This window comes from Pteropus alecto, unplaced genomic scaffold (assembly GCF_000325575.1).
Source record: "Pteropus alecto unplaced genomic scaffold, ASM32557v1 scaffold177, whole genome shotgun sequence".
NCBI lineage: Eukaryota > Metazoa > Chordata > Mammalia > Chiroptera > Pteropodidae > Pteropus > Pteropus alecto.
In genome coordinates this window covers 3,327,333-3,340,773 of record NW_006442207.1, presented here as the reverse complement: position 1 = coordinate 3,340,773, position 13,441 = coordinate 3,327,333, and the positions used below count along the sequence as shown (strand labels likewise).

At 33.6% G+C, this 13,441-nt stretch overlaps 1 protein-coding gene across 1 annotated transcript in view; it reads left to right on the top strand.

The window, feature by feature from the left end:
- Positions 1-13,441, top strand: part of ATRNL1 (attractin like 1) — a 548,298-nt gene that overhangs the window by 146,471 nt on the left and 388,386 nt on the right. Inside the window, exons 19-20 of the mRNA XM_006920939.3 lie at positions 7-144; positions 5,128-5,221. Of these exons, the coding sequence (XP_006921001.2) occupies positions 7-144; positions 5,128-5,221 (232 nt within the window). The remainder of the gene's footprint in view (positions 1-6; positions 145-5,127; positions 5,222-13,441) is intronic.

The following is a 13,441-nucleotide window of genomic DNA, read 5'->3' as shown; positions in this document are numbered from 1 at the left end:
CTTTAGCTTGCCAGTGTAACGGACATAGCACTTGCATCAATCATAACGTGTGTGAACACTGTAAAAATCTTACCACAGGAAAGCAGTGTCAGGACTGCATGCCAGGTTATTATGGAGATCCAACCAACGGAGGGCAGTGTACAGGTAATTATTTTCTTCTTTTACTTCAGTTTTTTTTTTTTTTTTACTACAGAAAATGAAGAAAGATACACCTGTTGTGGAAAATATATTTTATTAAAGAATTCCTTATTGTTTCCTTGTTTTCTAAAGTTGGCAAGACAGTATTTTGCTGCCTACGATTTCTCTATGGTGATGTGATACATGAAAGTCATTTTTATTTCTTAGGAAATAAACTGTCTAACTTAAACAATATGTCACAACTAAGGAATTATTTTTAATGTAGCAATGGCCAACATCAACTTATAAAACATGGAAAGTATAAATTTCCTACTATTTCTTCATTTTTAGTTCACCTTATTGAGAAAAGTTTTTTATTAGTAGATATATTTATTACAATCAGGAGCCCAGATGATATTAAGGAAAAGAAGGAAATCGATTTATATTCAAATGTTGAGGCTTTAAATGTAGCACAGATTTAGGTATTTTTAAAATTTGGTCTACTAAAGCCAATTTAACATTCATGTCAATATTATATAAACATATTTGCAGATTTTCCTCAGTTTTTAGACTGTGGCATATTTATGCCTATTCTGTTATAATTAACTATTAAAAGTGTTTTGTTAAAATTATTTCTCATTAATGTTCAGGAAGATTCTCTGATACAAACTTGCTCTGGGGCTGTTATGCATCCATCCATCCATCCATCCATCCATCCATCCATCCATCCATCCATCCATCTGTCTTTGTAATTACGGAAGAATAAAACTTTTAAGAGCTTGGGCTTTACAATCATATTGAGTACTTACTGTGTTAGGACTTAAATTTATATACATTGTATGGGCATTAGAATGGTGTGACGAAGAAATTGAATGATAGTATCACAGACAAAGAGATTAATTCTGATAAAAAGATCAGTGTAGGCCTTTGAGAGTTGAGGGCAATTTATGACTTTCAATTTTATGTGATTATCATGAGTTGCATGTTTTCCATAATAATTCTTTTCTAAATGTAAGACAACTAAACTATAATGTTATTAATCTTAAAATATTTTAATATCTTTACATGTATTTGTTTTATTTAATTCATAAAAAAGTACTAAAAGAAAAGACCTCTCTAAATAATGAAATATACAGACATTTTAAAAATTACAGCCTTGGATGAGTAATAGTTTTCTTCATCTAGGTCTTACTATTTTTGATTAATTTATTGCAAGGTGTTTAATGAGTTTAATTGGAATTATGAATAAATTCTTAACATTTTAACATTGTATTCATAATTGAACTTAGTAAATTCTACTTTTATATTTATTTACCTTATTTCATTTTTGTTCTTTTTTTGTTCTTTAATAATATACTTATCTAATATTTCTTTATATGTAATAGTATACTTATCTGATTTTATATATATGTATGTATACATATAATATGTACATATACATATATATGTATATATTTACTTTTAATAGTGATAAAGAAACATTATTTTCCAGTTTGGGAAAAAGGAGTTCTTTCAACATAGTGACAGTCCTAGGACAGTTCTTTTTGGCCTATTAAGAATATCTATCTGTCCATAGCAGATTTTTACAGAAGTATTTAATACTTTAATAAACACAGTAGGCTATGACAAATATTCTCTGAGACTACAGGTAGTAAAAAAAGACTAATTAACTACTTTGTACTAGGATGGGAGATTTTTTTTTTTTTTCATTTTAAACTCTTCTCACATATTGCAGATTGTTCATTTGTGCAGAAAGTTCATAACCAAATGAATCTGAGCGTTTCTTAATATAAAAGTAAGAAGTTTAATTCTCTCAAACCGGGAGCATTGACCTCAATAATCTAAAGATGCAGATAAATGAAAATCACTTGACATGGAAGTCTGGGTTTTATTCATTGTTTTGACAGAACAAAATTGAAAATTTGCATCTTCTGAGTACACATTATCATCCTCTGTGTCAGAGAAAAGCCAACCTGAGATTTTAGATGTTCCAAAGAGAGGCCATTAAATGAATAATTATATAATGATATGTAGATACTTAGTATATGGTGCAGTTGTGAAGTTATGCTTTGATCAAAGATTCTGTTCAGAATGGCATTTTTATATAAATTTAATCAGATTAAGAAAACCAGGAAAGCCTTTTTAAATTATGCAGAGCTGCCTATCTCAGCTACATACTTTTTTAAAAAAAGCTTCATTGCCTAAATTTTATAATATTTTTAACTAGTTTGTCCTCTGTCTCTACTAATTTATTGAAATCCTTTGTTTTCCTTGGTGAAGTGCTCCTCGCAGATGCTCAGTCACCATAAGTTTTCTTTACCCCATCTTCTCAAGCTCTTTTCATCCTTTTGATTTTCATAGAAGGAATTATAAGGACAAGAAGAACTAAGCCAAGTATTTCAGGGTGACCTTTGACTGTGGGTGGTAGAAGATACAGTTAATGACATTTCCTGTTAGATGCCTTTTAAAAGAACTATCTGTGGGCTGAGTGTCATCAAACTGCTAGAGACACAGTTGCTGAACTTTTGACTGCTGGGGAAACTCTCCCCGGCAAACTTTAGCACCTTCCTTAAACCTGCCCCCTACTCAACATCATCCTTCCTATTTTTGGTTGGCACAAAGTTCTGTTTTCCATTCCAATTTAAACTGAACTTTAACTTCAATGTTTGGTGTTTGGTTAGCGTTGAATAACCCTATAGAATCTTTTTTTTTTTTCTATCCTTATTGTTAGGTTTTGGATGTAACTTGATATTGCAGCTTTTATTATAGAGAACAGAAATATCACGTGACCACATAATGTCTCTCTAGTGTATGTCTTGGCTATAAAATCTTCATCATAAAAACTTGCCAAACAAAAGGCCACTGTATGATGACTTTATAGGTGCTTATTCAGCATAAAAAGATAACCTCAAATGCTGACAACAACAGAATAATTTCAATACTGTCTTGAAGTATAAATTTTAAACAATTGGATTTAAAATACATTTGTGCCATTTAAGCCTGAATTGCAGGTCACAAGGGAATTTTCTCAAAATGAGCATACATTAAAAGGTATTTTAACATTTTTTTGTCTCAGAAATTATTAAAACTGCTATACAATGGTAATTCTTATAAGAAACTGTGTGTACTATTATATAGTTCTGCCATAAAGGAGAAATAAAAGGTTTATTTCGGTTTTAAAATTATTACTATGCATCATTTTTTAGTGAGGTTCTGAATACAAGACAGTTTTAATATGAAATTCTTCTAGTTAATATTAAAAGATATCATGGTATATTCATTCACTGTTTATGAAGTTACATAGTATCAATATTTCTTAGTGTCCCTTTATTGCTCAATGATAGTTTCCTTTATACTGTGCATTTCTGCACCTTGTCATTTTTTCTGTAATTCTAACATCTTGTGTTTTTATAGTTAATTCTACAAACTTATAGGAAAATTATGCTGGTTTATTTAAATATTCTTTATAAAGAAAAATTCACACTTCTATGTAAAAATCTATTCTAGAAAAAAAAGAAACAAGTTCTTCAATACCTACCTAGTACAAACTTATTTTTCATGTGTATTTACATTAATTTTTTCAAAAGCAATTATTTATTTTTCCAAATAATCATAAACAATTAGCAAGAAGTGTAGTGTTCTAGAATATTTTATATTTTGATCAAAACCACTGATCCATGAGCTTACCTTTATATGTGTATGTGAATCAGGGAAAGACCACATTATTTCATTTTTATCAACAATGGTTTAACTAGCTGGTGGTGTGCAGGAACACAGTAGTTCTCAGTAAAGATTTTTAAAAGGGCTAGTGATATGGTCAGCCTTGTCTCTTTAGATTATGTCTCAGGACTGGAGAATGAGTTGCAGCCTAGAAAATACTGAAGGTGGAAAGATCAGATACGTGATTTTATCGGTGTCAGTAAGAGAACGTGAATGACAGTAATCGAATGATGGCTATCACAATGAAAATGAAGGGACAGATACAAGAGAGAGTGTGCCTGTAGAAACTAGAACCTAGCGATTGATTGGATGTTGGTCACGATGATGAGTGAGCTTTGTGTCCTCAATGATTGGAATGCTGCTCTTTAACAAGGAATTCAAATTAAGAAAGTGAGACAGGTCCACACGAACCAAATTGACTGTGTGCCAGCGTGATACTCGGTGTTATGTTTCAGTTAGTATTCTGGAAAACTAAAACTGAGAAGGATCTCAGAAGCTTAAAAGGATGATTTTGGGGGGCGAATAGGCATGCTTTCTTTTTCTTCTCCTTTAATTCCCACTACCCCCCACTTCCACCGCTGACCTACGGATGTTGCCGTTTTCCCTTAAGAACTGGATCTGTGAAGGCGGAGCATCTCCTCCCACACGCTCACAACGTGCACCCTGGGCCTGGCACACCCAAGGCCAGCAACATGCTTTCTAACACAATATTTTTTATTATTGTTGGCAGTGGGAGTAGTTGAAGAAGTAATAGCTGCATTTTTTAAGTGCTCGATATATGTTAGGTATTTTCAATACACTATCTCATTTAATTCTCACATAAATTCTGAGAGCCAAGTGCTATTATTGTCCTTTTGCAGGTGAAGAAACTAAACCTGGAGAAGTGAATAAATTGCCTAGGGTCACATATCTAGTGATTATAGATGTACATTGTGAAGCTAAGCTGTTTGCTCCAAAGCTCTTACGCTCTTTGAGACTCATTTCACTAAGTTGATGTCCAAGTTAGAAGTGGAAAGAAGCCCAGAGAAGAATGAGAATAATACTCAATCCATACTAGACTTCAGAATACCCCCCAAAGACTTAAAAGAGTTTAACAAAATTTTTAAATAAGTGAATTTACTTACCTTTAATTAAAAATAACATATTGTAACCCTAGTATTTGTTATGCAAATACATGGATAGCAAGAGGAAAATACATGATTTAAAAATAAGGTAATAAATTCTTCCTAAAATATGATGCACATGTTTGTGATGGAGAATATTCAATATCATTTTGGTTTTGACTTACAGCTTGTACATGCAGTGGCCATGCAAATATTTGTCATATGCACACAGGAAAATGTTTCTGCACAACTAAGGGAATAAAAGGTGATCAGTGCCAATTGTAAGTAAAAATGACTTTTTGCAACTTATGTGGATTTGTGCTGTAGAACTAATTTTTGTAAGTTTTCCTTTTAAGTTTAGTGTTGTCTTGATTAAGCAACCAATATTATTTTAAGCTATATAGCTATGTTGTATTCTATCAATTCTCATAACAAATTAAGCCCTTTAAAATGACAATTTCATGGAGGCTTCAAAACAGCCCATAGAATATGTTTGTCTTTTGTTTTTCTTTAAAAAAAAGAAGTATTCTTATTTTTTCTGGAAAACATGTTACATATCAAATCTGCATTGTTATCTTTATAATTTTCCTCTAAATCTTGTTAAATAATTTAAATCCAATCTTTTTATACCTTTTTAAAATTTCTTATTATTCTGATATTTGTAGTCCTTCATACTTTTCATCTTTTTCTGTGTCATGTCAGTAGACATGAACCCACCTTTGTTGTTACTCAGTATTGTTTTATGAGTGGTTTTTATCTTTTTATGATTTAGTTGTTATTCTTAAGATTTTTTCCCCTTCTAAAAAGGTAACTTTAAGAAGCAGTTGTTTCATGTTATTTAAATGTTTTTTTCTTTTTTTATTATTCATATACATCATGTTATTAAAGGTGTTTTTATAGTTTTGAATTATATATATGCAAACATGTTTATATTAAATATAAATTTACTGTATATGACACAAACCATAATAGCCAACTATAATTATAGTTATGAAAAATGAATAAGGAATTCTCCCAAACTATAAATATATAAAAATTATATCCAAAGAAATCTATTAACCATGGAAAATGATCATTTTGTTTTTATTTAAAACAAATATATTTTTTGTTGTATAATTACCCTAAACATTTCAAGTTAGATAATCATGTCTTTGACTAGTCACTGAGGTATCATAGCTTTTCAAGTTCAGAGAAGGTGAGCAGAACCAGTTTTTATTCCTTCCTTGTAGTCTCTAAACTTAAAAATGAAGTCAGAATGTAAGATTTAGGGAAATTCCTATTAAGGGAAGCCATTCTGTTCTCAATACCGAAACCAATGTCTTGTGCTCTAAGATAGAAAGATGCCTTCAGTATTTTGTAACACCAAATACTGGTTGTCACAAGCAAGGCCAACCTCACAGGTATGTGGCCTGCACATTGGCATAGGACCTCATGCTTAGGACTTTGAGCTTGATTTAATACTCTGTTGTCATCATTTTGAAATTCTTAAATAAATTTTTAATGAGAGCCCTACATTTTTATTTAGTACTGATACTTGCTTTCTTCTTCTCTCCCTAACCCCCTCCCCCACCCCGCCCCGCCAATGAATGATATAGCAGATCCTGGTCATAAGCAACAAATGTTTTATTTTCGTTTTGAGAGTTCATCACGACTTCGAACAGGCATTTTTAATTTGTGCTGCACTTCTGCATAAATAATATAGCCATCCATAATTATTATTTCTTATGTGACATAGTACTTCAGTAACTTACTTTTTTCCCTCCAGCTAAGGAAGAACAGTATTTTAATTCATTGACTCATGGGCTTATAAGGTTAGATATATGGAGTTATAAGGTTAGGCATATGTATGAAATATTTGAAAAATAAATTACGTAGTTCTGAATGATGAAAGTACTTTTTGCCCTCGTTCTTATTTATGATTTTTTATAAGCAGATGAAAAATTGACTACTGATTTGTAAAGAGTATTTTGTAGATAGAATTATATTAATCCCTTTTTTTGTTTTATTTATTTAGCTTTTGAGTGTGGGACAATGAAAGATAAAGACACGGTTCGTAAAGCAGTTATTTCCTATAGTGTGCTTACTCTGAAAAAAATACTCTTGTTAGCAAGCAAAGCTAGTCATTCAAATTAGTAAACAATGATTAAATGAGTCCTTGTCGTTATTAATGAAGACAAATAACACATGGTTATTGCTTAAAGTATCTTTCTGACTAGCATTGGAGACACTAGCCAAAATATAATCTACTGATTTCTTACATTAGTGATTTGAGATGCTTATCAACCCTTCCCTCTTCCCAGGATAATTTCTGGTTGGCTTTAAGTATATAATTGGACATCATGTATTCTCGTATTGTTTTCATAGCCTCCCCAAACTGAAATTGGTTCTTTTTCTATTTGTTAATTTTTTCCTTGCATTATCTGTGCACTTTTACTAGAGTGAAATTCTTTGGGAGTCATTGCATCTGTACTACAATGTCAGTGTTCAATAAATTTATTTAATGGAATGGAATGAAGAATGTATTGAAGGAGTACTGAAAAAGGAGTGAATAATTTATCTTGGAGGGATAAGGAAAGTTTGAGCTGAGAGTATTTGAGCTGGAACTTGAAGAGGAGGTTCAATTGTTTTGGGTAGAGAATATAATAAACAGTAAAGCAAATAAATAAAAATGAACATGGTCATAGCATTTCCAGTGTTTGTTCAAGGATGTAGAGAGCTAGAAAGAGCATCGTTCCCATCTTTACAGTGAAGGAAATAAAAGCTGGGAAAATTGCAAATTCATGAGTTGTTTTGAAACTATTGGACAAGTTAGAATTACGGGGTAACCAAATGGCTAAAAGTTTAAAGAGAAACAAGAATTTTCAGGGAGAGATGAGATAGGAACGCTGACTCACTTGGAGTGAAACCAATGGGAAACTTAAGGGTTTAGCCGAGGCGGTCAGTCGATTGGTGCCCAAGTGAACTGTCGGTAGAGTGTGAAGCTCCCGGGGCCACAGGAATGGTGGAGTCCACACCCTTTTTAGAGATTTTTTTCTTTTTTTCATGAACCCCATCAGTTGCTCATGGAAAAATTGGAAAAAATTTTAATGTGTTTCTCGTGATATGAGCTGGGGGAGGAGTGGCAGACTCAGTGGGTAGGGCTTTGCTAATAGGATCAAATGTTCATTTATAGGGGCACCAAATTGTTCATCTTGCCAGGATAATGAAAGTTCTCATTTTGGTCCTGGCCGGAAACACAGTTGGAACTCGAAAGTGGTAACTAAAAAATGAATTTAAAGAAAATATGGACTCTAATATAAATTTGCAGTGAGTAAAGTAGTATTCTCAATGAAGTTGCTTGCTTTTGAGGAGCAACATGTGGATTTTAAAGAAAATAACACAGTCCACAGTCTATTATTTTTGAAAAATTTCTAAAGTTTACAATGCGAAAGTAACATATATTTGCGTTCTGTAAACTATAATGTCTGACAATCAAATTCATTTTCAAAGTAATAGTGTAAAGGTCATTAGTATTTAATTATCTTCTTTCAGCCTTCCAACAACCCTTGTGATAGAAACTGATGTTTCTTAGTGGGAAATCAGGGGGACTAGGATAAAAATAGGTGAAAGGAATTTTGATAAAATGTGGCAAATACTTATGATGCGTTTTGCCACTCCTTTAGCCCTCATGGTTTCACCAAAGCTATAGTGAGCAATTCTTATACTTTTCAGTAGTCCACATAAAGCACGAGAGTCTTTGTTTCTCTTTTGGTTCTGAAGCTACTCATTTCTGCCCAGGCGCAACCAGGAAGTGTAAGACAGTTAATGCCACTATGGGTAATCCTTAACCAAAGAAGTAGGAGTTTGTCCTACATTTCACACTTTGTCACATTGCTTCCTGAGATAACTGCCCTTGGCAAGTACCCACATCCAAGTCATTATCTCAGCATCTACTACTGAGGTAATTCCAACTAAGGCAGTTGCCGCTGGAAGCGGCTCAAGATAACAGACTTGCAGCATGGGATTTTATTATTGGATGACTTATCAGATGGCAATTAGCACGACACTGCTAATAGTAAGTGGGAGAGCGATGTCCTGGCGTGCTATAGTATAATAATTGTTGAAACAATTAACTGGGTTTGCTAGGATAAAGTATAAGTTGAAGGAGATGTGCTAGTTTATGCAGCAACTTTAGCACTTGAAAGTTATGGAGAGATGTAATTGCTATTGTGAACTTGGCTGGCTTTTGTTAACTGCCATAAAACCTTAAAAAAGGAGACTTCCATCAACTCGGGCCATACTGTGAACATTCAGAAGGCCTTCATGACAGCATTTAAAGAGCTTCATCTTCTACAGCCAGAGAGCAGAGTATGTTGGAAATTATGCCCAGGATTTAATCAAGTTTGGCTGGCTGCAAAGGAAACGGAAGGCTCAGCTGTGACATTTGGTCCATGCCAGCGTTAGGGTCTGGTGAGGAGGAGTGGGATTTTGAGGCCTACAACAGGAACTCTGATGAGTATGACATTAGAACCCTGAACAATCTTGGCTGGAAAAAGTGATCCTCTGTCATTTGCTAGAGTAGAGTAGCTTCTCTTTCCTTGGAAACAATGCAAAGACTTCACCTGAAGGTTCTGTTTCATAAAAAATTGTTTGTCCTCCTTCAGAGCATCCCTTGCTTCTACTTATTGTCTCTAGATCATTAAGAATTATCAGATCTCACAGCTTAGCATGAGTGGGAAGTCAGAGGTAGAAAGAGGTAGAAAGAGATATAGAAAGAGGTGGCTTTTTGTAATAGAAAGAGGTAGCTTTTTCTCTGAAAAAGTTGCAGGGCCTGGCAGATATGCAGAGGCAGGAATCAGTAGTGCGTATGTGAAAGTGGACCTTGGGAGTATTGGATCAGGGGCCATGAAATATAAGACTGGAGAAGGGAGACTTGATGTGGCATCACTCCTGTGATTTAGATTTCCTGTCCTAGTGAGTATACCTGGAGTTGCTGATGGCTCTTTGAAGTGTGGGCATGATTATTGCCTCTAGTAAGTGAGATGGGGAGATGCTGGAATTGTCTTGGGGAAGTTTTGAGCATGGAGGTAAAAAAACTCAGAAAGTTTGGTGTATTGGCATGCATGTATTGCATAATACCATACAGCCCATTAAGTAACCATGTTTTCTTAGAGGTCTACCAAAACACTTTCTTCACTAAAACAGTAAGGAGTACAATAGGAAGGGGTCCTCTGGAGTCTGTGAAACTCAGTAGGCCAGTGGACAGTAGAAAATATTCTCTGTAGGCCAGTGGACAGTAGAAAATGTTGTCAGCCAACTGGGCTCTCTAGTGTCAATGGGTATGTCAAGATTCTAAAATAGTAGAGGCCAGGTGGTGGCATTTAACTCTTCAATGTAGATATTATTACCTCAATAGTCAGCAAGACCAGATGGCTAACAAGGAGTGTTGGTTGGCAAATATTTATGGCAATATCCAAGTGAGTTCTAAGGGGCGAGCTGAACTGGCAGCCAAATAGATTATGGTTGGACTTACGTCCCCAGAAAAAAATCATGAACCATTATGCAGAAGGTTTATGTCAGCTGTCCCTAGTGGAAAATTGTGACCCTTCACTCTTTTTACGGTACTGATCTGAATCTGTTTCCTAGAGCTCATCAATTAAAGTAGAGGTTTGGTTTCTTTGAGGAATATACCCATTACATCTCATCAGTATACACAATAAATATTCATCCACTCTTTCTCTAGAGGGACCTCAAGCCATTTAATAGATAATTAGTGACTGGAAAAGGCAACACACATACTTTTGAAGGGCTTTTGGATAAGATCTTTGAACTGATATTGATCACTAAAATAACATTAATTTATTCACTAAAAAATCTCAGTATTGTTATTATGTATATTAAGGAGTTATATTACTATTTCAGAAGACACTATTGAGAAATTTTATCTTAATATTTACTGTATTTGAAGAAAAAAACAAGAAAGTGGAAAAACATGTTTCTGCATCTGCCTTTGATTAGATTTTGTCTAATCTACTCATTACCAGAAAATATCTTATTCCAAAAGTCAACAAAGTGTTCTTATGTCTTATACACAGTAAATGTGAAGCTCAAAGTATTTTGGCTGGACAAAGAAAAACATTAATTTATTAGGTCAGTGGTTCTCACTGGAGATGGAATAGCATCTTCTAGAACTTTGTGAATTTTTATAATTAATTACCTCCAATTAGGGTGTGCTACTAGCATTTAGAGATGAAGAGGCATAGCTACTTTGTCAGAATGGGAACTTATGGAGACCAGGTAATAAATGAAATTTTGTTCCAAATCCGTTTAATTGAGTACATCAGGTGTACAAACTCACTCTGTGCTCATTTTCCCTGTCCGTAAATGCATCCTTGGAATGGATACATGTAGCAGCTGGCAGACTCCTCATATCGGCTTTCTATCCTGTGGTTAAAGAGTTATCAGGGTAGAAAGAGCTGCCTGGAAGAAGTCCCTGAAACTGCTTCCATTCACCCCGGACCCAGTCAGGGTGGTAAATCAGACATTAGAGACTTCATGCTAAGACAAATAACAGACTGTCGAAATGGAGAAAATGAAGAGGTTTTATATTCTCAAGTATGAGTTGGATTTTATTTGTAAGTGTGGTGCCAGAGTAATTCCTTAGGTTAAAATTTGGACAGGAATATGATGAAATATCACAAAATATTTTTTCTGTCTTGAAACCTCACCATATATCAAGGCATATATGAAGTTTCTGGTAATTAAAAAGACCTTGGAAGCTATATGGTTTATTAGAAGAAAGGAAATAGAGAATAGATTAGAAAAATATATAGTAATACAAGAGCCAGTAGAACTGTGTTGTAGGTTTCTGGGAAAATTGTCAGAATATCCTGTTGAAAAACAATTGGGAACCCCCAAATAAATTTTAATATGTAATTTTTATCACATAGATTTTATATCATTGGGCTACAATTTTTAAAAAAATGCATAGGACATGAATAATATAATGATTTAAGTCACTTTATTAATAAAGTCAGTGCTATTCTTGAATATATATGGCTAATAATATTTGGTTCTTTGTCTCTTAAAATGTGTCTCATTCTCTAGATGTGTGGCATACTCATGATGAGGTTTTCTCAAGTGATGAAGACATTTTGTTAAATTCTGGACAAAATTATATCTGGTCTATTTTCAAATTAGATGGTGGCTACACTCCTTGAAAATTCAGTATATCTTTATAAGCATGTAAAACTACTCTGTGGTTATATGTAAAATGGAGTTAGGTTCTAGGCTCAAATAATTATGAACAAAAACTGTTCATTTGCCATGTTTTTCAAAAGTTGTGTGGGATTTGGATCAGTTTTTTGTTTTGTGCAGTTGCTCTATGCATTCAAGAAGTCTGTTATTCTTGGCCTCCCTTTCAGCAAGTTCTGTTAGAACTCCATAATTATGGAGATAACTAATTGTTATTCACACATTTATCCTCATTGAGAACTGTTGACCTAATCAATGATTATTTTCCTGTACCTAGCCAAAAAACTTTCTGTTGTTTCATTTGTTGCATGTAACATCTTAGAGCAATTTACTGACTTCTGCAGAAAATTATATATATTGATGGCATTGTTAGATATTATGTTGGTACATTAATCATATTGGATGGGTTGATCCATAATCGTGTTTTACTTTTTATCTATAGTAAATTGAAGATAAAATTTCTCAAAAGCATTTGGAGTTATAATTACCTGAGATATATGGCATATTACTGTGCAGGATCTTTTAAGTTTAGTAAATTAAATCATAATTGAATCTCCTTTTATCTTCCTTATGCTTTTCATCTCTACTGATCACAGCTTCTTCATAGCTATGTATGTTACGGTGAAGATACTGGTTCTCAAAATTAATGTGAAGAAGAATCTCCTGGAATATGGTGACTTACATGCTAGGATGGGGACCAAAATTTTGCTCTCCTACAAGCATGTGAAGTGATCGTGAAATAATAGTATTTGATGCACTTTAAGAAATCTTGCCATAGGAGGATCTTCCTGGGTAGTTCACCCCCCCCCCCCCTCGCCTAGATTTACCATTAGGTCAGCAATATTTAAGATTATTACTCATTTTAATCTATTTGATTATACATAGTCTTTTTCTTTTTTTTTTTTTTGGTGGGGGTGTGGTGGAGGAAAGCAGAGGATGATGCCAATATCTTTTTTTATTTTAGGAAGATCAAACTTGTGTCTTCTTCTTGGTTTCTGGCACATAGCAGGGGCTTTATGAAACATATATAAACAAATGTATCTTAGAACTTTTATTTTGCCCAATTACTCCTGTCTTTTTTTTTGTCTTCATATTGAGAATGGGGAAAAACAGTACCTTTCTAATCTTTGTGCCTTAATCTACATTAAAATGATATATAAAGAATACAGAGGAATAATTTGCTGTACAACCTGCCTTTCTGTACTGCATCTAATTTGCATATAGATTATCAGCTTCATAAACAATTGGATAAGTAGCTGGTATATATA